Below are 24,376 nucleotides of genomic sequence, written 5' to 3'. Positions count from 1 at the left end.
ATGTTAACTTAATGGTACATTCAAACTCTTTAAAGTTGTTTCAGGATATATCTTCACTGCAGAATTAACTTGGGCTCTTATTTGGGTGTTGTCTCTAATTTGGCTCCCACCCACACATAAAAACCTCTGTCCTGAGTTTGGGGTGATTTTAATCCAGGCTAGCCATTTTATCTGGGGCTATAGGCTAACGCCCAAGTGCTGGTTTCATTCAAACTAGTAACTTGCACACTTTGCGGTGGGGATGCAGGCTAAATCACTTGAATGTTGACAGTCCTCTGATGTATCCCACAATTCCCCCAATGAGTGCAGAAGGGCAGACAAATTATTCCATTGTTTACTGGGAATAAATTATATAATGGCTCACCTTATTGAAGCACTAAAAACCACTGGATCTATCCAGAAGTCCTAGCAACACACACAAGTGCAACTATTAATAGTAAGAACAGAGTAACTAGTGGCTGCTCACAACCCGGGTTAGGAAAACCCAATGCTCAGATTTGGGAGCTGATCACAAGTGCTTAAACTGAAAGCTGTTCACACACCTCATCACAGAATAAAAAGGTTCAGTGGCCAACAGCTGAGCCAGATGTTGTCATAGTTATGTAATACAAACTACAAATATTATTAGAAAAAAGCCCTGTCTTTCCATTCAGCATGATAATTAAATGAAGGAAAAATTATACTGAAATCTTTTCCATTGAAGAAAAGTGTTCTATTCAGCAATTCTGGGTTAGTATAGGGTATCTTTTGGACTCTAACACACACTAGAGGAAAAATCAGACCTAAAGTTTCAAAATAAATATGATTTTCTTACTTGGATAATTTCTGCACCAGGGATAAAACCCCAACTCCTACCTTGCAGATACACATTTTTACGGTAAATTAAAATGTCAGTTATTTTCCTAGTGATAGTTTTGCCCTCATTTGGAAGAGCCTTATAAGTTAAGTACTTACATTTTTATATACTGAAATATTGTATGAACATATTGTGAAGAACTCAAATGTTATATGTCTGTAAATATTTTCTGTTGTATGGGGGGGTTGCAGTACTGCTACCCTTACTTCTGCATGGCTGCTGGCAGCGGCACTGCCTTTAGAGTTGAGCAGCTGGAGAGTGGCGGCTGCTGGCCAGGAGCCCAGTTCTGAGGGCAGAGCTGCTGCCAGCAGAAGCAAGGATGGCATGGTATGGAATTGCCACCCTTACTTCTGTGCTACTGCTGGTGGGGCACCACATTCAAAGCCAGGTGCCCAGCCACCAGCCGCTGGTCTCCAGCTGCCCAGATCTGAAGGCAGTGCAGAAGTAAGGGTGGCAATACCGCGGCCCCCCTAAAATAACCTTGTGACCCCCCACCTCTACTCCCCCGCAACTCCCTTTTGGGTCAGGGTCCCCAATTTGAGAAATGCTGGTCTCCACTGTGAAATCTGTATAGTATAGGGTAAGAGAACACAAAAGACCAGATTTCACAGGTCCGTGATGTATTTTTATTGGCCAAGAATTTGGTAGGGCCTTAGCTATGGGTGAATCTTACAACTGGGAACTCCAGCCATCTGCACTGAGGAATCGTCAACAAAAGGACTCAAGACTCTTCATGTTCTGCTCTCTTCTCCAGGAAAATGAGTGATGCAAATGGATTCCTCCCATAAGCTGAGTTTGTAGCTCAGAACACATGGCAGGAGGGGGAAAAAACCTGAACCAAAGCAACTAGGTATCTCTATGCTGCTTGGACTCTCGGTGGGGAAGAGAGGTGGAGGACAGGGCCAAGGTTTTGCTAGGCAGAAGCAAGATATCCTCAGCTGCTAAGCCTGTGTTAACCCTAAAGGCCAAATAGAGCTTGCTGATTTATAGAAACCTATATTACCTTTTGAAACCCAAGACTAAAGCCTCATCTACACAATTTGGTTAGATGTCCGAACTGTGGAAGCGTCTTCACTTAAATTTGGCTCCCACCAACATAAGTGCCTCTCGATGCTGATTTAGTAACACCATCTCCCTGAGCAGCGTAGAGTCACAGTTGACATAATTAAGTCGACAGAGTGTCTGTGTGCACACTAAGGTTGCCAGCCCTCCCAGATTGGCCATGACTCTCCCGGAATTGGAATCGATCTCCTGGTAGCTGCTGAAACCAATCTGGGAAATTTTAATAGGCCGCTAAAAGTCTGGTTGGTGGCACAGTGGGGCTACAGCAGGCTCCCTACCTGTCCTGGCTCTGCGCAGCTCCTGGAAGCGACTGGCATATCCAGCTCCTAGGCGCAGGGGCAGCCTGGGGTCTCCACGCACTGCCCCTGCCCTGTGTACCGACTTTGCAGCTCCCATTGGCCAGGAACCGCGGCCAATTAAAGCTGCATAGGTGGTGCCTGAAGGCAGGGGCAGTGCACAGAGCCATCTGGCCGTCCCTGAGCCTAGGAGCCGGACATGCCGATCGCTTCTGAGAATCACCCGAGGTAAGAGTGGCCCTGCCAGAGCTTGCACCCCTTACCCCCTCCCACATCCCAACCCCCTACCCCATTCTCCTCCCTCACCCGAACTCCCTCTCAGAGCCCGCACCCTCAGCCCCCTCCCGCACCCCAATCCCCGGCCCCAGTCCTGAGCTGCTGCCCACACCCAAACTCTCTCCCAGAGCCCACACCCCCTCCTACATCCCAACCCCCAGACCCAGGCTCAGCCCAGAGTCCCCTCCCTCACCCCAAACTCCTCAGCCCAAAGGCCGCACTCCCACCCCCTGCCCTGGCCCTGTGAAAATGAGCAAGTGAGTGAGGGTGGGGGAGAGCGAGCGACAGAGGGAGGGGGGATGGAGGGGACAGGGGAAGGGGCAGGGAAGGGCAGGGCAAGGATGTTTGGGTTTCTGCGATTAGACAGTTGGCAACCCTAGTGGACACTGCATTGCTTACATCAACTGTTACTGGCCTCCAGGAGCAATCCCCCAATCCTCCACACTGACAATACAAATCGATACAAGCGCTCCTGGTGAGAACACGCACCACCGACACAAGGAGCCAAGTGTGCACACACACAAACACTTTAATAACTGTGGTGGCTGTACGCCAATGTAAGTTAGGTCGACATAATTTAGTAGAGTAGACATGGCCTAAGTCATTTGTTTGCTCTGTCTGCTTGCTTTAATCTTGTAATTAACTCTCTATTTCTTTTCCTATGTAATAAGTCTTCATATAGTTTACTATAGGATTGGCTACAAGCAGTGGCTTTGGAGTGAGACCTAAAGTGCAATTGACCTGGGGTGATTGGCCCTTTGGGATCAGAAGTAATCTGAATATTGGTGTGATTCTTGATGTAAGGGACCATCTATCACAGAGATAAGCTCACGTGGGTGGCCAGACACACCCGAGTACCCAAGGGGGCTGTCTTTGACTCTGTGTGAAGGCTGTTATAGTGCCTGAGGAATTTGCACTTGATGCAGTTGGTTGACGAAATCTAAGTTTAGAACTCACAACCAATCAGGGATTTGTACCCTTGTTTCTATCAGTCTGCCCTGAGGTGAGCTGTAGCCCACGAAAGCTCATGCTCAAATAAATTTGTTATACAAATCTCGCCACTGTATTTTCCACTGAATGCATCCGATGAAGTGAGCTGTAGCTCACGAAAGCTTATGCTCAAATAAATTGGTTAGTCTCTAAGGTGCCACAAGTACTCCTTTTCTTTTTGCGGATACAGACTAACACGTTTGCTACTCTTAAACCTGCCCTGAGGTTGTCACTCATGCTCTTGCCTCACTGCTGAGAGCATTACTCCCACAAGCAAGCTTTTGGCTGCTTTTTGATTTATCATCTGCATGCTAATCTACAGTTAGTGCAGAAGCATGACATCATCTTAATGATGATTCATAACTGTGCTCTGAACACATTTCAGACTGGTTCAAAAATTACTTAACACTAGATGGTAGACTTGCAGCTGTAAACATTTGGGTTGATAGCTCTACTCTCTCATTTTCTAAACGATTCTGACCTTAGTTACTTCTTTTCCCTTCTTGACATTTCATGCCTACCTAAAGGCTATTAATTAACTTGATGATATAAAAATTAGTTTATTTTTAACTTTTGATAGAGTACAATGAAATAATCCTACTGTTCAGATATAGTAGTCAGCGTAAATGAATACAAGTTTCTATACAAAAATCTACTAATTGCATTTCCTGCTTCTGTATAAAAGGCAAATAATGTAACGGTGGTTTTTATGGTTCTGCAAAATTTACATAAACAATCCTTTATGTTTCCTTTAGAATCTCTTTATTTCCCACACACAGTTTTAGGATTAAGATTAATTTTAAAGAATCCATATACTTAAGGCATTACATGTCAGTAAATTTCACATATTGCCCAGAAATAGTTTGACTAATCTTAATGTTTATAGAGAATCTTGGATGTCTTAATATTTATTAATTTTGGAATTACATATTTAAAAATTAAAGTTTAATTAATAGCATAACATAATTTTAAAATGCACATTTCTTTTATAACCAAGCTTCAATCAACTTGTGTTCCGGAGGGAAAGTAGCCAGATGCAAACATAATCAGTCTTTCAAAAGCTATTCATGTAAAAATACATATTAACGAGCAGCCTCAAATTCAAGTAGATAGTTAATATGATCATACAACAGAGAGATTCGAAAACAGAGTGAAAGGGGTGAGAGTTGAGGTGTTTCAAACATTCTGTGGAGAAGGCCAAATTACATTTTTAATTATGGACTGTGGGCTTGGACTACAATGTTAGGCCCAATATACCACTTAGATCAGGGGTGGGCAAACTTTTTGGCCCGAGGGCCACATTGGGGTTACAAAACTGTATAAAGGGCCAGGTAGGGAAGGCTGTACCTCCCCAAACAGCCTGGCCCCCGTCCTCTATACACCCCTACCACTTCCCACCCCTGACTGCCTACCTCAGAACCCTCCACCCATCCAATCCCCCTGCTCCTTGTCTCCTGACCGCCCCATCCTGGGACCCCCCGCCCCATGACAGGCCCCCCCGGGACTCCCACCCCCTATCCAACCCCCCTGCTCCCTGACTGCTCCAACCCCTATCCATACCCCCATCCCCTGACAGGCCCCCCGGGACTCCCACGCCTTTCCAACCCCCACCCCCCATTCCCCGTCCCCTGACCACTCCCCCAGAACCTCCGCCCCATCCAACTGCCCCCTGACAGGCCCCCCGGGACTCCCACATCTATCCAACCACGCCCTGCTCCCTGCCCCCTGACTATCCCCCGGGACCTGCCAGCCTGGTCCCCTCGGCCCCCTTACCATGCCACTCAGAGCAGCATGTTTGGAGCTGCGCCGCCCAGGCAGAGCCAGATACGCTGCCACGCAGCCCTGCAAGAGCGCGTGGCAGCATGGCTGTAGGGGAGGAGGGACAGCAGGGGGGAAGCTGGGGGCTAGCCTCCCCAGCCAGGAGCTCAAGGGCCAAGCAGGACGGTCCCGCGGGCCGCTGTAGTTTGCCCACCTCTGACGTAGATCAACAGTAGTTCTCCCACTGACATCAGAAGGAGAGTTGTACTAAGAGGATAGAACATGGCCCTTATGTAGCAACACAACTATTAGGATTCATCTACACTGCAAACTTTTAAAGTATGAACATGATTTTGAGCCACTGAGGGCATGTCCATATGGAGACTTAGCGCATGGCAAACCAGGGCATGACTGTACAAGGCTCTAGCTTGCTGCACAGTATGTCACAGCAGGGTCCTCACAGCTCACGTGGGTTAGCATGTAGAATTAGCATGTAGCAAGCTAGTGTGCGATAGACTTACATTCATGTGCCACCCACTATGTCTCTGTATGGACAAGCCCTGAGTTAGATGACATGATGCTGAACATGTTTTTTTTACTGGTTAGCAAGTCAGTCAGCATTATGTCAGGAAACTCAATTATTCAAAACTGTATTCAAATACAAATGAGCCCTTAGATACGGTTACTGCTGCATTTAACATTGCTTAGTGGGAAAAACTGATTCCACGACTGCTATTTCTGCCCTTTGCTTATCTGGCCTTTTGTGCATGCAATTACTCACTTTGCATGCTTAATTTAGTAATTACATGCAGAAATAAGGCATCCATTTCATGTGTGCGACTTCACATCTAAATTATTTGAAGATCTGCTCCATATTAGATTTCAGACCTAACATCCTGTTTAGATGACTGAGGGGAGTTCAGACCTTTCATAACTGTTCCAGGCTAAGACAATGTTAAATCATTTCACATTCAGAAGGTTGACTTCACAACATAAAGCTTCCACTCTGTTGGATCTGAACAAGTCAAGTAGGTCAGAAACATTTAAGATTCCCGATTTAAGAATATATTCTCTAAGGCCTGGTCTACACTAGGAAATTAGGTTGGTATAACTACATTACTCAAGGGTGTGAAAAATCCACACTCCTGAACAACCCAGTTAAACCAACCTAATCCCTAGAGTAGCAGTGATACGTAGACAAGTGAATTCTCCCATCAACCTAGCTGCTGCCTCTCAGGGAGGTGGATTACTGGCGCTGACAGGAGAAGCCCTCCCATTGGCGTGGTAGTGTCTTCACTGAAGCACTACAGTGGTGCACTAAGTGGTGCAGCTTACGTGTAGATAAGCCCTAAGACTCTACTAGAAGGAACAACAGTAGTAAAGGAAATAGGCTTCATATAATGCCAAAAACTAGACTAGTTGACCCAAAATGTCTTTTCCACTCATACTATGTACAAATATGATTCTTTTAGTAATACCTTTAACATGTCTCACCTGCCAGATGGGACATGTGATCTTTCGTAAGAGATCAAACATGTCTCCGCTGATATATTCTTAGTATTAATTAGGCTAGGAAGCGCAAATTGTAGGATGCCTTAAACTCAACCAAGTTGACAACACTACATGGTAAGTAGAGATTTTTCTGTGACAGTTTAAGCGTTACCTGTAAAGGTTTTCTGTAAATTTTCACACCTGCATGGAATCATTCTTCTACCAGGTGGAACATGTGTCTGTGAGAAGACATAATGAGAGCTTCCCCTTTTTGCCTCTTTTCCAGATCAAAGTGATTTCCCAGATAAGAGTAAAGAAAAATATGAGAAAACCATCACAGGAGAAAACAGCTTGTAGGAGGTGGGGGGGGGGGGAGGGGAGAGACAAAAAGGGCAACCTGACATAATCAAACTTTGCTAAGAAGAAAAGAGACCCAAACACTGCTATTCTTGCTTGTTTCTTGTTTGATGGAAGGGTTGATCCTGACTAGGATAGGAATTTTTAGGAAAAAATACTTATTCCACTATCTGATTATTTTTTATTCCTCACCACTTCACCAGATTTTACCTACTATCTTTGTGTCTCAAAGTAAATCACCCAGTACCTGCTGGTCCACTGTGTAGTGCCTTAAACATCCATGGAACATACTCAGATATCTTCTGCAACATCACTAGCCATTACCTTTGTGAGTGTGCTGTGATGATCTTTTGGAATGGGGGAGGGAAAAGGATGTCTTTTTTCTTGGCTTCATATGCTCCAACTACTTCATAATTAATCCATCTTGAAATGGTGTCTTTAGAAGCCAACGTGCCTTTTATACTGTAAGCTAAACAAATAACTATCTGCTGAATCACTTGAAATGCAGTACAATGTGTACACACCATAAAACACTTTGGTTGTTTAGTCACTGATGCCTACTATTTGTTTGACTTGGTTTCTATGATTGTTGATATCAGAGACAGAAGTGGTCACTACCTTCTTGGTTAAGTCAGACTCTGAATTCTTATTTCACACATATTCATGATCCACCTTGTCTTTGTGTAACTGAAGGATGCAATGTGCACACTAATGTAACCCAAAGTACACAGTTTCGACCTGACAAGCTTCAAGAGAAATAGGGTATAAGCTACTCCCTGTGCTCCTTTATTTATTTTAAATTAGAGATCATTTTCCATTGTTCTCAGCCAACCAGCTAGAGGAACTGCAGTCTTATCGGACAGGAACTTGATGACGGTGACTCTGATGCCCCTTAGGTAAGCAGTGAAGTTATCTGAGAACTGTTTGGGCAGACAGTATAAGTCTGGCATGTGTTAGAAGTGGGTGGTGGGAATCTTCGAAATCAGTTAACTCTCAGGATATGTCTTCACTGCAATATAAGTCCAGGCTTAGTACGACTCAAGTCAGCTGACCTGTGTTAGAGAACCCTGGACTTGAGCATCCACATTGCATTTTAACCCTACGTTAAGACTTTTCTAATCCTTGCTTGAACTTAGGGCTCTAGTGTCCACACTGCAATGAGCAAACCCAAGCCAAAGTAATCTTATCCCAGAGACCCTAGTGCTCCTCCGCCAACCCTGAAATGTGGCCACTCTAGCCTAAGACCGTGGTGCACTGTGGGAAAACTTTACTGCCTGCCCTGTACCTTGCTAGGAAGGCAGTTTGCTTTGCAAAAGGTTTGATCAATTTGCTCTCCGTTGCAAATCCAGGAGGCTGTCTGATAATGTGCTTGCAGATTGTTGATCAGAAGAGACTGGGTTAATGCTGACCTGAGCTGCTGCCATTTGCCAAGGGGAGGGGAACGGCTTCCGTTTTCATTACAGTGGATTGAAGACTTTTGAGAGAGAGAGAATAAAGGAAGTTGTCCCAGGGAATTGTGGAATACTTCCAGGTGACTCCCGGGACCTCAGGCAAGCGGAGCTGCATCTCTACTGCAAAGCAATAGGGCTTGGATCCTGATTCTTGGATTAACTCAAGCTCAGACCCTCCAGTCCTGCAGGGCCCTGGGACCCTGGATTAGCGCAACTGCAGTGTAGATACAAGGGGAGTTAGGCTTGAGCCCAGGCTCAAGCACAGGCTCACACTGCAGTGTAGACATACCTTCAGTAACTGAACATGACACAATTCTGAGTCCTCAGGCTTCATGGGGTATCACAAGCAAAATCCACACACCTGAGCAACATAGTGAAGATGAACTAACCTCTGGTGTAGACAGTGTGAAATCATGCAAGAATTCTTGCATCAACCTTGCTTATGCCTCTTGGGGAAGTGGATTAACTACAGCAACAGAATAAACCCTCCTGTCGCTGTAGTGAGTGTCTACATGGAAGTGCTACAGTGACGCAGCTTCAGCACAGCAGCGGTTCTGCTGTTGCGTTTTAAGTGTACATAAAGCCTTACTCACTGGAATCTTGTTGATCAGACCTGCCCTGAATCTCCTGTTAAACTGTGAAGCCTCAGACTGTAACAGGATGGGTTGGAAAGGTGGATATATTTAATCACAACAGAGCACAGGAAGTCAGAGTAGAGTACTTTGCTTCCTTTCAAGGGCTGCACTAGAAACTCCATGTCCATCCTGGAGGCTCAACTGTGATTTGTGCCACTGCTTTCCCCTAAAATGCACTTTCTGTTGGCAGCTTGGTTCTTTTTGTTACTTATGGCAGAAATATCAGAGATTAACTGATTTCTGATAAGATAATATCACTACCTGCTGTACACATCGAGGCCAGGAAATATAGTGAACCTTCTGCCCAACCTTCTGCCCTTTCACAAAGAAAGGTGTAAGCATGTTAGAAATCCTAATTTACTGCATTAATGATCGCTACTAAGCCCAAGGAGTGAAGTTCAACAAGTACAAGGAAATTATTTGCTGCTTCTGCAACTGATGGATGATGAAATCGGGAGGAAGCAGACTGCTGGATTGCATTAAGTCCTCTGAAGATATGTACTGTGACAGGGCAAGGCCAGATGGCTACAGAAAAGTAGTGGGAGATAGATATATTAGCTCCAGGCTAAACAAATCCCTGGTACCAGGTTAAGTGAAATGGAAGCTGCTTCAGGTCAATTAAGACACCTGGGGCCAATTAAGAACTTTCCAGAAGGCAGGGAGAATGCTAGGTTGATTGGGACACCTGAAGCCAATCAGGGGATGGCTGAAACTAGTTAAAAGCCTCCCAGTCAGTCAGATGGGTGTGCATGTCAGGAGCTGTGAGAGGAAGTTGTGCTGTTGGAGAGGCCGAGTAGTACACACCATATCAGGCACAAGGAAAGAGGCCCTGAGGTAAGGGTGAAGTGGAGCTTGAGGAAGTGAGGACTGCTGTGGGGGAAGTAGCCCAGGGAATTGTACATGTCATGTTTCTAAAAGGTCAGCTACCATAGCTGATACTATTAGGGTCCCTGGGCTGGAGCCCAGAGTAGAGGGTGGGCCCGGGCTCCCCCTCACCTTTGCCCCCTGATTAATCACTGAGACTGGGAGACAACAGAGACTATGCAAGGAAGGATAACTTCTCCTCACCTCCCTTGCTGGCTTATGATGAAAATGGCTCAGTAGACTGTGACTCCTGTCTCTAGAGAAAGAAGGGTTACGTGGAGGGTCACAGTGAGCCTTTGAGGCTAGCGAAATCTGCCAGGAAACGTGGGACCGACGGAGGCGAGGACAGAGCTTTGTCACAGTACATTACATATATTAATGGTATACTTCACCTGTTAGCAAATTTTAAAATAACTATTCTAAAATGTATTATATTGAAGCATTTAATCCTGCCCTTAACATATATAATTTGTTTTTAAATCACTTTGCTTCTTATACAGAAAAGGGATCAAAACTACAAGCTAAAAGATAATCAATTTACGATAGTTTCCCTGAAGTACAAAGAAACCACACTGCATTTTATAAGCTAGAGGCAGAAATACATCAGCCTGGTGATCTGCAGGCTCTGTATACTACAGAAATGATGCAAACCATCCGCCTGCTGGCAAGTGGCAGTGCATTACTCAAAGCTCTAGCAGAAAGGAAACAGCATATTCCATTATACCCTTCTAGTCAAAGAGATACAATAAGGAAAACAAGCTGTATGAGCAGGACAGGGGCTAGGATACATTGATAAAATCAGAGCAAAAAGCTGCAAAAGTAGGCTATTATTTTAAACTTATACATTAATATATACTATCATGTGGCAGTTAAATTTAAAAACTACTTTTTTCCATGAAAATTCTCTTTGGAAGAGTCAGCAAATAGAAAATAATTGTATAGGTTTGCATCACACACTGATATCATTCCTAGTCAGTTTCTAGAATGAGAAAACAATTTTCTGTACTATATAGCATTTTAATATGTTGTGCAATATTTAAGGTTTCTGCTCACAACATGAGCTTTTTCAAAGGGGTTCGTCAAGGGAGCATATATTCTTATTAGAAGTTACTCCCAATGGATGTCTTGGGAAACTTGGAAAGCCCTCATCTTAACTGTGGATTTATTTTTAAATCAGATGTCTTTTCCACACATGCAGAACAGAGCCTACAGCACCAGCTAGTGTTTCCCTGCCAAGGCTTAGGAGGAAAACTTGGCAGCTTTTCTGTGTAGCATTTACATCTAAATAGGTATTTGTGCCACAAGAAGCTCGTGAAAGCATGGCCACAATGAGCTTTTTCAATTTACAAATGTCCTAAACCTATGAAAGACCTAAATCCACTCTAAACAAATTATTCAGAAGCAGGAAAATTACTTAGTCTGTAGCATTTTTAAAGTGTACAATATAAGAAATTAATTTATAAAGAAAATATTTATATTCAAATACTTGTTCTCAAAGCTTTATATTGGATACTTATTTGAATCATTATACACTATGCACCTACTGTACAAAAATAGCATTACTCATTGTCATGGATTAGCTTAGCACAGCAATAAGGAGTCATGGATTCCATATATTCCAGATAGCCAGGGCTGGGGGAAAGAGATCAAAATATGGAAGAAGTTCAACTCAAGATGGGATGAGCAGAAATTTGACGTGGTGGGCAAGCCTGTTGTCCACATCCTTTTGTCTGCTCCCACAACACAAGCAAATAGCTAAGCAATAAGAGATAACAGTATAACAAGCATGTCGATAGGGAGTAGTCTGTGATGTGGAAATTTGAAAATGCCAAAAGCTGACTCAAGCAGATGAAACTGGCTGCCTCGAGCAGCAACTGATGAAGTTTCAGTATGTGAAGTAACAGAATAATCAGCAAGAGATGACCATACTTATACATTAGGGGACTGATTCTGCAGCTCTTACTGACACAGGCAGTCCCATTAAAGTCAGTGTGACTACCCATATAAGTAAGGTTCCAGCAGAACAAAATGCAGGCTTCCAGCCTTTTTGACTCAGCTTGAGAAACTGCTAGAGATCATAAGAACAGCAGTGAAGATGACCCAGTTATTCAGAAAACTGATTACAACCCCTCTGCAATGGCTATGCTGATGCCACAAAAAGAACATTTAATTCTTTGAAGACATTCAAAGAAGAATCTTAAGCAAAAAAGGGAAATATTTTAAATAGAGTCTTTAAAAAAAGAACAAAACACAAAAAGGAGAGTTACATTTAGGGAAGAAATCATTTCAGCAGTTGTCTCCAATTCTCTACATTGACCTTAAAGAAGACACCTGACTAGGAAAATGAGGCACATTTTTTTCTCTTACTCTTGTCTCTTGAGAAGAGGAGAGTTCATTGTAAGAAAGCAGAGGTACCAAAGGAGTACCAAAAGCTCTGCTCAGTCTGTGAGATACCTCACTATGTTCAAAGGATAAGCCTGAAAATATCTATTATAGAATCACACTGGTCACACTATCATTACAATCACAATAGAACATAAGTCTCTGTTTTAAGCATATAACTTTCTGGAAAAAGACAGGTTTTGCCCTGATATGCGTTTTCATTTTATAACTTGAAGAAAATCTGTTCAGCTATTTTAATCACCCAAGCACAGGGAAAATGTTTTACAGTCACAGAAAATATTGCTGAGATACTTTTTGGCACTTGTAAACTAAAGAACAGTTTCATATTAAAAGTTCGAACTTGGGATCTATGTAGTCCTGCAAGAATTAGTGTTTTGCCAAGTTAAGAAGAAGCTGTTAAGAAATAAATCTATAAAATGAATAAAAACAGTACTCTGTATGCACATATCTATTTTCCTTAGTGCAATGGTTTAGCTAAATCAGTGTAGTTAGTCCAGTGCAATCCCCTGTATTGATATTCTAAGGGCAGAGAGAGGTGGTAGCTATGTAGCTCTCCCGTCAACATTGTGCTGTCTACGTGGGGGGGCTAAGGTTGGTATAACGATGTTGCTCAGGGGTGTGGATTTTTCACACCCCTGAGCCACATAGTTATACCAAACTAAGTGTGTAGTGGTGACCTGGCCTAAGGCTACTATGTCAGCGTAGCTATGCCGGCATAAAGCTGTAGAGTAGATGCAGCCTACCTGACAAAAGGTGTTTTTCTGTTGGCGTATGAACACCATCCTCCTAAGCAAAGTTAGCTATGTCGACAGAAGCACATTTCCGTTGACACAACTGGGTACACCAGGGAAAAGGTCAGGATAGCTATTTAGGTCAGGGTGTTGTTTTTTTCACATCTCAGACTGACACAGCTATGTCAACCTAACTTTTAAGTGTAGACCAAGTCTTATTTTGATTTAAGAGTAGCTTATTTCGATTTAGCTTAAATCTGTTTTTAATTTTCTTAGCCCTGGCCTACACTACGAGTTTAGGTCGAATTTAGCAGCGTTAGATAGATTTCACCCTGCACCCGTCCACACAACAAAGCCATTTTTGTCGACTTCATGGGCTCTTAAAATCGATTTCTGTACTCCTCCCTGACGAGGGAATTAGTGCTGAAATTGACATCGCCGTGTCGAATTTGGGGTAGTGTGCATGCAATTTGACGGTATTGGCCTCCAGGAGCTATCCCAGAGTGCTCCATTGTGACCGCTCTGGACAGCACTCTCAACTTGGATGCACTGGCCAGGTAGACAGAAAAAGCCCCGCAAACTTTGGAATTTCATTTCCTGTTTGGCCAGCAGGGCACGCTGATCAGCACAGGTGACCGTGGAGATCTCATCAGCAGAGGTGACCATAGAGTCCCAGAATCGCAAAAGAGCTCCAGCATGGACCGAACGGGAGGTACTGGATCTGATTGTTATTGAATCCGTGCTTTGAAAAAAATCTCCAAGGGCATAAAGGACAGAGGCTATAACAGGGACCCACAACAGTGCCGCGTGAAACGTAAGTAGCTCAGGCAAGCCTATCAAAAAACCCAAGAGGCAAACGCCCTCTCGGGTCAGAGCCCCAGACATGCCACTTCTATGAGGAGCTGCATGCAATTCTAGGGGGTGCCCTACAACTACCTCACACCTGTACGTGGACTCCTGCAAGGGAGTCTCACGCAACAGGGATGAGGATTTTAGGGACGAGGAAGATGATAGCGCACACCAGGCAAGCAGAGAAACTGTTCTCCCTGACAGCCAGGAATTGTTTATCACCATGATCCAATACTCTCCCAACCCGGGCTCCGGACCTGGAAGGCAGAGAAGGCACCTCTGGTGAGCATACCTTTTTAAATATAATACACAGTTTAAAAGCAAGCGTGTTTAATGATTAATTTGCCCTGAAGACTGGGGATGCATTCGCGGCCAGTACAGCCACTGGAAAAGTCTGTTAACGTGTCTGGGGATGGAGCGGAAATCCTCCAGGGACATCTCAGTGAAGCTCTTCTGGAAGTACTCCCAAAGCCTTTGCAAAAGGTTTCTGGGGAGGGCAGTCTTACTGAATCCTCCAAGGTAGGACACTTTACTACGCCAGGCCAGTAGCACGTAGTCTAGAATCATTGCATAAGAAAGCATGGCAGCGTGTGGTCCCAGTGTTTGCTGGCATTCAAGCAACATCCATTCTTTATCTCTCTGTGTTATCCTCAGGAGAGTGATATTGTTCATGGTCACCTAGTTAAAATAGGGCAATTTTATTAAGGGGACATTCAGAGGTGGCCATTCCTACTGAGCTGTTCGCCTGTGGCTGAAAACAAATCATCCCCGCTGTTAGCCATGTGGTGGTGGTGGGGGGGTGATGCGATCATTCCAGAGAACTGGGTGGTGGGGGGGCTTAGTTGGGTTTGTGCTGCACGTTAACCCGAAAACATCAGCCCCTCCTTTTAAATGGCCAATGTGTCTTTTTCAATTTTACTCTCCCCTTTTTTCCCTCCCGCAGCTGCAAATGTTTCAACGCTGCCACTAGCATCTCCATCCCAGAGGCTAGCACAGATAAGAAGGCGAAAAAAACGCACTCGTGATTAAATGTTCTCTGAGCTCATGCAGTCCTCCCGCACTGAAAGAGCCCAGCAGAATGCATGGAGGCAGACAATGTCAGAGTCCAGGAAAGCACAAAATGAACACGAGGACAGGAGGGATGCGCGAGAGGACAGAAGGCTGGAGCAATAGGAGAGGTGGCAGCAGCGTGATGAGGACGAGGCAGGATGCAATGCTGAGGCTACTGGAAGATCAAACTGATATGCTCCGGTGTATGGCTGAGGTGCAGAAAAGGCACAGACTGCCACTGCAGCCCCTGTGTAACCAACTGCCCTCCTCCCCAAGTTTCATAGCCTCCTCACCCAGACACCCAAGAACGTGTGGGGGAAGGGGGTTGGGGGCTCCGGGCACCCAACCACTCCACCCCAGAGGACTGCCCAAGCAACAGAAGGCTGGCATTCAGTAAGTTTTGAAGGGCAGTGTGGCCTTGTCCTTCCCTCCTCCCCCACCCAATCCATTGCTTCCCTCCTACTCCACCCCTCCCCAAGCTACCTTGGCAGTTATCTCCCTATTTGTGTGATGAATTAATAAAGAATGCATGAATTTGAAACAACGACTTTATTGCCTCTGCAAGCGGTGATCGAAGGGGGGAGGGGAGGGCGGTTGGCTTACAGGGAAGTAGAGTGAACCAAGGGGGCGGGTTTTCATCAAGGAGAAACAAACAGAACTGTCACACCGTAGCCTGATCAGCCATGAAACTGGTTTTCAAAGTTTCTCTGATGCGCAGCGCGCCCTGCTGTGCTCTTCTAATCGCCCTGGTGTCTGGCTGCGTGTGATCAGAGGCCAGGCGATTTGCCTCAACTTCCCATCCTGCCATAAACTTCTCCCCCTTACTCTCACAAATATTGTGTAGCACACAGCAAGCAGTAATAACAATGGGAATATTGGTTTCACTGAGGTCTAACCGAGTCAGTAAACTGCACCAGCGTGCTTTTAAACGTCCAAATGCACATTCTACCACCATTCTGCACTTGCTCAGCCTATAGTTGAACAGCTCCTCACTACTGTCCAGGGTGACTGTGTATGGCTTCATGAGCCATGGCGTTAAGGAGTAGGCTGGGTCCCCAAGGATAACTATAGGCATTTCAACATCCTCAACGGTTATTTTCTGGTCTGGAAAGTAAGTCCCTTGCTGCAGCTGTTCATACAGACCAGAGTTCCTGAAAATGTGAGCATCATGTACCTTTCCCGGCCATCCCACGTTGATGTTGGTGAAACATCTCTTGTGATCCACCAGTGCTTGCAGCACCATTGAAAAGTACCCCTTGCAGTTTATGTACTGGCTGCCTTGGTGCTCCGGTCCCAAGATAGATGGAACGCATATCCCTATCGCCCCACCACAGTTAGGGAATCCCATTGCAGCAAAGCCAACCACTATAACCTGCACATTTCCCAGAGTCACTACCCTTGATAGCAGAACATCAGTGATTGCATTGGTGACTTGGATCACAGTAGATTTGCCCACTCCAAATTGATTCCCGACTGACTGATAGCTGTGTGGTGTTGCAAGCTTCCAGAGGGGTATTGCCACTTACTTGTGTACTGTGAGGGCTGCTCTCATCTTGGTATTCTTGCGCTTCAGGGCAGGGGAAAGCAAGTGACAAAGTTCCATGAAAGTGCCCTTACGCATGCGAAAGTTTCGCAGCCACTGAGAATCATCCCAGACCTGCAACACTATGCGGTCCCACCAGTCTGTGCTGGTTTTCTGGGCCCAGAATTGGTGTTCCATGGCATTAGCCTGCCCCATTGCTACCAGGATGGCCAAATTGCCAAAGCCCGTGCTTTGAAAGAAGTCTGTGTCCGTGTTCATGTCCTCATCACTCTAGTTACCACGCTGCCGTTGCCTCTTCGCCTGCTTTTGCAGGTTCTGGTTCTGCATATACTGCATGATAATGCGTGAGGTGTTTACAAAGCTCATAACTGCCGCGGTGATCTGAGTGGGCTCCATGCTTGCCGTGGTATGGCATCTGCAGGAGAGCAGAGTTGCAGGGGAAGTGGTGGTTGGATGACCAATTTTGCAGACCTACTGCACCGTCTGCTGCCAGGACACAACAGCTGAGCGGGTTGCACGCTTGCCGTGGTATGATGAGACAAGAGCAGCCAAGCACAGTTGCAGCAGAAGCGGCAGATGATGACGGTCATATAGAGGACCTATGAGACAACCAGGAGAGCAGAGTGGCAGTGGAAGCAGTCGTTCGATGAGGATGGTTTGCAGTCCTACTGCACCGTCTGCTGAAAGCAGTATGGCACCCGCAAGAAAAAAGGCACAAAATGATTGTCTGATGTTGCTTTCACGGAGGGAGGGGCGACTGACGACATGTACCCAAAACCACCCACGACAATGTTTTTGCCCCATCAGGCATTTGGAGCTCAACCCAGGATTCCAATGAGCAGTGGAGACTGCAGGAACTGTGGGATAGCTACCTAAAGTGCAACGCTCCAAAAGTCGACACTAGCCTCGGTACTGTGGACGCACTCTGCCGACTTAATGCGCTTAGTGGGGACACACACAATTGCCTGTATAAAATCGTTTTCTAAAAAATCAACTTCTATAAATTTGACCTAATTTCGTAGTGTAGACATACCCTTAGTTAAACTGAAATAAGCCTGGGTTTAAACCAAAATAAGAGTGTCCACACAGCCTTTTGCACTGGCTTAACTGAAAAGGTTTAAAATCACACCTTAAGTTAAACTGGTGTAATGCTGTATGTAAACAAGCCCTTAGTGACTAAGGCAGGGGAGGGCAAACTTTTTGGCCCAAGGGCCACATCGGGGTTGCGAAACTGTATGGAGGGCCGGGTAGGGAAGGCTGTGCCTCTCCAAAACAGCCTGGCCCCCGCCCTATCCGCTCCCTCCCACTTCCCACCCCCTGACTGCCCCCATCAAAACCACCGACCCATCCAACCCCCCCTGCTCCGTGTCCCCTGACCGCCCCCTCCTAGGACCCCTGCCCCTAACCACCCCCTAGGATCCTACCCCCTATCCTACCCTCCCTGCCCCCTGACTGCCCTGCCCCCTGTCCACACCCCTGCCCCCTGACAGCCCCCCCCGGACTCCCACGCCAATCCAACTGCCGCTACTCCCTGTCCCCTGACCACCACCCCCAAAATCCTCAATCCATCCAACCCCCCTGCTCCATGTCCCCTGACCACCCCCTCCTGGGACCCCCCGCCCCAACTGCCCCCTGGGACCCCACCCCCTATCCAACACCCACTGCTCCCTGTCCCGACCCCTGTCCACACCCCCACCCCCTGACAGCCCCCCCGGGATTCCTATGCCTATCCAACCGCCCCCTGCTCCCTGTCCTGACTTCCCCCCCGGGACCCCTTGCCCCTTATCCAACCCCTGCCACTTCGTTCCCAGCCCCCTTACCATGCTGCACAGAGCAGCAGGAGCTCGCAGCCCCGCCAGACCCAGCTACGCCGCCCGCACTGCCAGGCAGAAGCGGTGGGCCAGAGTGCTGGGGGCGTGGGGACAGCGGGGGAGGGGCTGGGGGCTAGCCTCCTCAGCCGGGAGCTCAGGGGCCAGGCAGGACAGTCCTGCGGGTCAGATGTGGCCCACGGGCCGTAGTTTGCCCACTTCTGGACTAAGGCCTGGTCCAGTCACAGATTTTGTGCTAGTATAACTATGTTGACTAGGGATGTGATATTTTAGCATTACAGTTATGTCAGTACGACTCCTAGTGTGAACACAGGTATATTGGTACAAAGGTGCTTTATAGCTGTATAGTTTATTCCCCTTCCTCTAATGGAACAAGCCAAACCTATTAAAAGCATATTTATGCCAATATCAGTGCATCCACAACTGGGGCCATGGGGAAGGCACTGCCTCACGTTAACTACAATGTGTGTGTGCAGATGAGGCCTGAAGTAGACAGCAACAGCTCAAATCTGGAAGATGCTAAGTGCTCCTGTGAACTGTTAAACATCTTCATCTGGGTGAAGTCAGTGGGCGTTGAAGGTTCTCAACAATTAGCAGAAATGAGCCCTAAATGCAGTTATTGGGCCGGTTTTGTTCAATATCTTCATTAATGATCTGGAGGATGGTGTGGATTGCACCCTCAGAAAGTTTGCAGATGACACTAAACTGGGAGGAGAGGTAGATACGCTGGAGGGTAGGGATAGGATACAGAGGGACCTAGACAAATTAGAGGATTGGGCCAAAAGAAATCTGATGAGGTTCAACAAGGACAAGTGCAGAGTCCTGCACTTAGGACGGAAGAATCCCATGCACCGCTACAGACTAGGGACCAAATGACTAGGCAGCAGTTCTGCAGAAAAGGACCTGGGGTTACAGTGGATGACAATATGGATATGGGTCAACAGTGTGCCGTTGTTGCCAAGAAGGCCAATGGCATTTTGTGATGTATAAATAGGGGCATTGCCAGCAGATCGAGGGACGTGATCGTTCCCCTCTATTTGACATTGGTGAGGCCTCATCTGGAGTACTGTGTCCAGTTTTGGGCCACACACTACAAGAAGGATGTGGAAAAATTGGAAAACGTCCAGCGGAGGGCAACAAAAATGATTAGGGGACTGGAACACATGACTTATGAGGAGAGGCTAAGGGAACTGGGATTGTTTAGTCTGCGGAAGAGAAGAATGAGGGGAGATTTGATAGCTGCTTTCAACTACCTGAAAGGGGGTTCCAAAGAGGATGGATCTAGACTGTTCTCAGTGATAGCAGATGACAAAACGAGGAGTAATGGTCTCAAGTTGCAGTGGGGGAGGTTTAGGTTGGATATTAGGAAAAACTTTTTCACTAGGAGGGTGGTGAAACACTGGAATGCGTTACCTAGGGAGGTGGTGGAATCTCCTTCCTTAGAAGTTTTAAGGTCAGGCTTGACAAAGCCCTGGCTGGGATGATTTAGTTGGAGATTGGTCCTGCTTTGAGCAGGGGGTTGGACTGGATGACCTCCTGAGGTCCCTTCCAACCCTGATATTCTATGATTCAGATGACAACACACACAGTAATTGCACTAATACATAGAATTCTGTATACCTGTGAGAAGACTCAAACACTTATTTGAATCTCATAGCATATGTTATAATGAACATACATACTGTGAAATTCAGTACAGTTTTCGGTTTTAAGGTAAGGAAATGAAATGCACACAACTACATATTATATGCATAAGTGTTATATTTAACTTTAATTAATTCAGGAAATTCAAAGTTATGGTTTGCAGAGCAACCATAGCGTATCAAATAAATATAGCACATACACATGTAAAACACAGAATTTAACACTGTATATATTTTATATTTCTGTACAGATGGACAAGGGTAGATGAGTTAGTTATTCTAGAAACTATAACTTTAAATTACACTATGGTTTGAAAAACTTAGGAAGTCACAGCCATCATAACTCTCAATTACATTTTTAAAGAAATATTGCAGATTGTGTGTTTTTAATTAAGAGAGAACAAAGTTATGACAGTCTGCCCAAAAATTAAAGTTTTACATGTTCTCCTTTTAAAAATATATTTACATTTCAAGTTTAATAATAACCATCAAAAATGAGGTGATAAGTGCAGCTCAAGCATGCATTTTATATTCACATTATAATTTAGTCACCGTGTTCCAACAAATGCAGTATCCTTTTTCGCTGAACCATATAGCAATAGACCTAAAAGCAGTTAAAATAGCATTACTAAAGCAGATCAGAAGAAATCACATGTTCAAAAAAAACTTTTTTTTTTTTTTTACCTTTACTGAAGCAGCAGCATAGAGCATATCTTCAAGAGCGAAATGGCAACACTGGTTCAAATATTCCTGACAAAATTCTTGGATGAGCTGTAGATTATATAGGCTATCAGCTAATGACATGGTCTCTTTCAAACAAATATCTAAAATGAAAGCGGAAACGGAAAAGGTTAGGCATAGCTACAGATCTGAAAATAAAAGCCTTACATATAATAAGTGCCAAGCATTTTGGAGGCTGATTAAAAAATGAAAATATTTTGTCAAAAGGAATTTTTTAAAAATCCAGTTTTGAATTAGATTTTAATTTCAGAATCTTGAGTTATGTCATCTTACATTTTATTCCATTGCATTTTTATAGATTTGTTTTTATTCTATCAAAGTAGATTAACATCTTGAATACTTTCTAAAACACACTATGATTCGGGTTTTTTTTGTAAATGGTAATTATAAATTATGATTTTTAATGACCCTTGATGAAAATAAATTATAATCTAACTCTTGACCCATTTATTATTTTGAGACCATCACAAACATTACTGTATAACTTAAATATATTTCACTGATTACAGTATCCCTCTTGCAACTAGGTTTTAAATGCTCAGATACTAGTAGTAAGTGAAATGGAATTGATCTTGTGCTTCACATATGAACATTCAAATCTAATAAGTGTCAAGAATAATACTGTTAGATAGAGTAAGCCTCAATAAAAACGTTATATTTTTAATGTTTTCTATGGTTCTCACAGTAGTACCTGATCACCTCTGACTTTATTTTAGAGACAAAAGGGGAGACTTTACATGCATATTTTAAAAAGGTAAATGGGATATTACGGTGAGGAGATCCAAACAATAAAACTGGTGATATTAAGCTAGGGATTCAAGGATAACATGAGCCCTGTCTTGCTTCACTGTTCTGAAAAACAGAGAGTGGAGGAATCTGTGGGAAAGCATACATGAGATTCCAACTCCAGGCCTATTCTGAATTCTGAAATTCTGAATCTCTGTCTGTTCTCAAACAGTAAGAGGGCAAGGTGTTAGCACTGGAAGCAAAGATCCAAGGAGTCAACATCCATGGCAGCCCTGGTTTCAACCCTTCTCTGATCAGACACACTAGACAGTAACAGCACATGCCTGGATTTGACACTTACATAACTTGAAAGCCAACTTTTTTCATCTCATAACCCCAAGAGCAACTGGAATTTTGCTTTTTTAAATCTGGGGGCCTGTGCTACTGGAGGCATTCTGTGGAACCGTTTTGCATAGGGATTTCACACTTCATATCTGAGCAACCCTGAGATCCATGTGCATGATCCCAACAAGGCTGAAGCTTTCATGGGGAGAACGGAAGGCCAGAGAATGACCAAGGAAGGCTGGATGCCAAGACACTTTAGTCACTGAAGGATGTGCTCTCAAGAGTGAGGAATCTGCCAAGACAGTTCCTTATTGAATTATCTTTACAAACTTATATTTGCTTGGTGATTTATAGATAGTAATGGTAAACATAATATTGGGAGATACCCTGGTAAGTGGTGCTCTCTCTTTAAAAAATGAAATTTTATGCAAGTGAGAGCTTTTAAGAAACTCAAATTTTACCTCTTATGTATTTATGCTATTCAATGCCACCATTTTAATGTACACTGAAGAAAAAGCCATTTAACTTGCATCACCATCTTTTGAATGGCAGAGAGTCCTCTAACATACACACTCACCCTCCAGTTTGACAATATCAGGACAGTAGAAGTGGATCAGAGCAGCTAAAGCACAACCATCTGTACCATCCTTCAGCAGATTTTCGACCAGTGGAATGCAAGGCAGCTGCTTAAGCAGTGTTTGCTCCTTCCTGTAACGAGCCTACCATGTAGAAAGAGGAGATTAAAATAGACATATGCTCAGAAACATATGTGAAAACAGATTTGTACTGTAGATTCTGTGTTCCATTAGTGAAAAGGCATTAAGTAATATCAAGTCAGTCACCATTTTGTCAGAGGTTACTTTCTGTAGATTAATATTTATGCTAAACAAATAGGCAAAATGTAAATCGATTTAAAAGGAAATAAGTCCATATGATAATATTGCAACTTTCATTCAAAACTACTGTGCTGTCAAAGTTTGATCAAATACATACAATATTCTGGTTTCAGAGCAGAAAGCCGTGTTAGTCTGTATCCGCAAAAAGAAAGGGAGTACTTGTGGCACCTTAGAGACTAACAAATTTATTTGAGCATGCAAATAAATTTGTTAGTCTCTAAGGTGCCACAAGTACTCCTTTTCTTTATACAATATTCTAATTCACTCTGAAATCAGACAATTCATTTATCACTATTAGGAGAATAACTTACGAATAGTGGCATTCAGTTTCATGAGCATTTAAAAATTACTTATTTGTCTAACATAATGGGCCAAATCCTCAGCTCGTGTAACTCTGCATTGCTCTTTGAAAGTGAGCTGAGCTAAGTCAATATGCGCCACATGAGGATCTGGGCCAATACGTGCTTCAGTTATAACAGACCTGACGCCAAATTCAAAAGTAGAGAAATCTGGATTTGATCAGCTCCATTTTCATTATTACTCTGTGTCATACAGACAACAGGGCATTTAGAAAAGGATTCATGGTCAAGATTACCAGGGTAAAAGAATTTTACAAAAGGAAAACATTTTGAAAAGAAACTTTTTTTTTGCTCTAATTTCATATTGGTCATTCTTAATGTCTCTTCTCACATCCCCTGGAGTGCCATATTGGGAGGGAAAAAAAAAAAGGACATATACGATGACGTATTTCCTAACTTGTTGATATGACTTATTGTGTAACTGACCTTTTAATTTTCAAATACTACAGAAAGTTTACAATCTGTCTTAATACCTCAGTGCTAATTATGATGCTAATTATGATGTCAAGAATATCCCTGAGCTAACTAATTTTATGTTTAAGTTATGTATATATTTAGATGGATTCAGAGGGCTCTCTTTTGAGGTTCTGAGAATTCACTCACTGTAACCCTGAAAATTATACTTTTGGTGAGAACTGGATGGGATTCCATTCAGTGCATCTCAGTGTCTCTCTTAAATTGGCCAAAATGGTGGATTGAGAAATGTAGAACTCCCAGACTATATTACCTTGTGGAGAGACACCAGTACTGTGAACTGAAGACAAGTCTTTATTATAGCACACCAGAATGGCCCAGATAACTTTTAACCAGTTAATATTTTAATATTTAAAGAGTAAGATTTAAAGCTTTACTTCAAGCTTGAAATGTGGTGACACTATTGCATGAAGTATGTTGTATGAAGATACAAATGGCAGAAGACAGTGTCCCCTTGCTATGATAGACATCTGAAAATGCTTAACAAAATGTGTTAATCTTTCATGTATTATTAATATTTGATTTGCATATGTTAGTAACACTTTAAATTACCTATATTTAAGCAAGACATTTTTCATACTGTCAGAGCTTTTTCCTCCCCAGCCAAATTGCAATTCTTTACTCGTGACAATCTAATCTATTGTCATGGAAATCACAATACTGTCACAAATATAGAATTATGCTTTTCCTCCATGGAAATGGTTTAGAAATGAAGTGTGAGGAGAAATGTTTTACTTACATTTTATTTTAT

The 24,376-nt window shown here is 44.0% G+C and overlaps 1 protein-coding gene across 7 annotated transcripts in view; it reads right to left on the bottom strand.

Annotated features, from left to right (window-relative positions):
* Positions 1-24,376, bottom strand: part of CAMSAP2 (calmodulin regulated spectrin associated protein family member 2) — a 173,457-nt gene that overhangs the window by 38,282 nt on the left and 110,799 nt on the right. For all 7 annotated transcript variants that reach the window (XM_048859874.2, XM_048859878.2, XM_048859876.2 and 4 more), the window contains 2 exons: positions 22,474-22,615; positions 20,769-20,908 (listed from right to left, as the gene is read on the bottom strand). In XM_048859874.2, coding sequence (XP_048715831.1) covers positions 20,769-20,908; positions 22,474-22,615 — 282 coding nt within the window. The remainder of the gene's footprint in view (positions 1-20,768; positions 20,909-22,473; positions 22,616-24,376) is intronic.

Source organism: Caretta caretta, chromosome 8 (genome assembly GCF_965140235.1).
Source record: "Caretta caretta isolate rCarCar2 chromosome 8, rCarCar1.hap1, whole genome shotgun sequence".
NCBI classification, from domain to species: Eukaryota; Metazoa; Chordata; order Testudines; family Cheloniidae; genus Caretta; species Caretta caretta.
The sequence above is the reverse complement of the archived record's forward strand: the minus strand, read 5'-3'. Positions and strand labels throughout refer to the sequence as shown.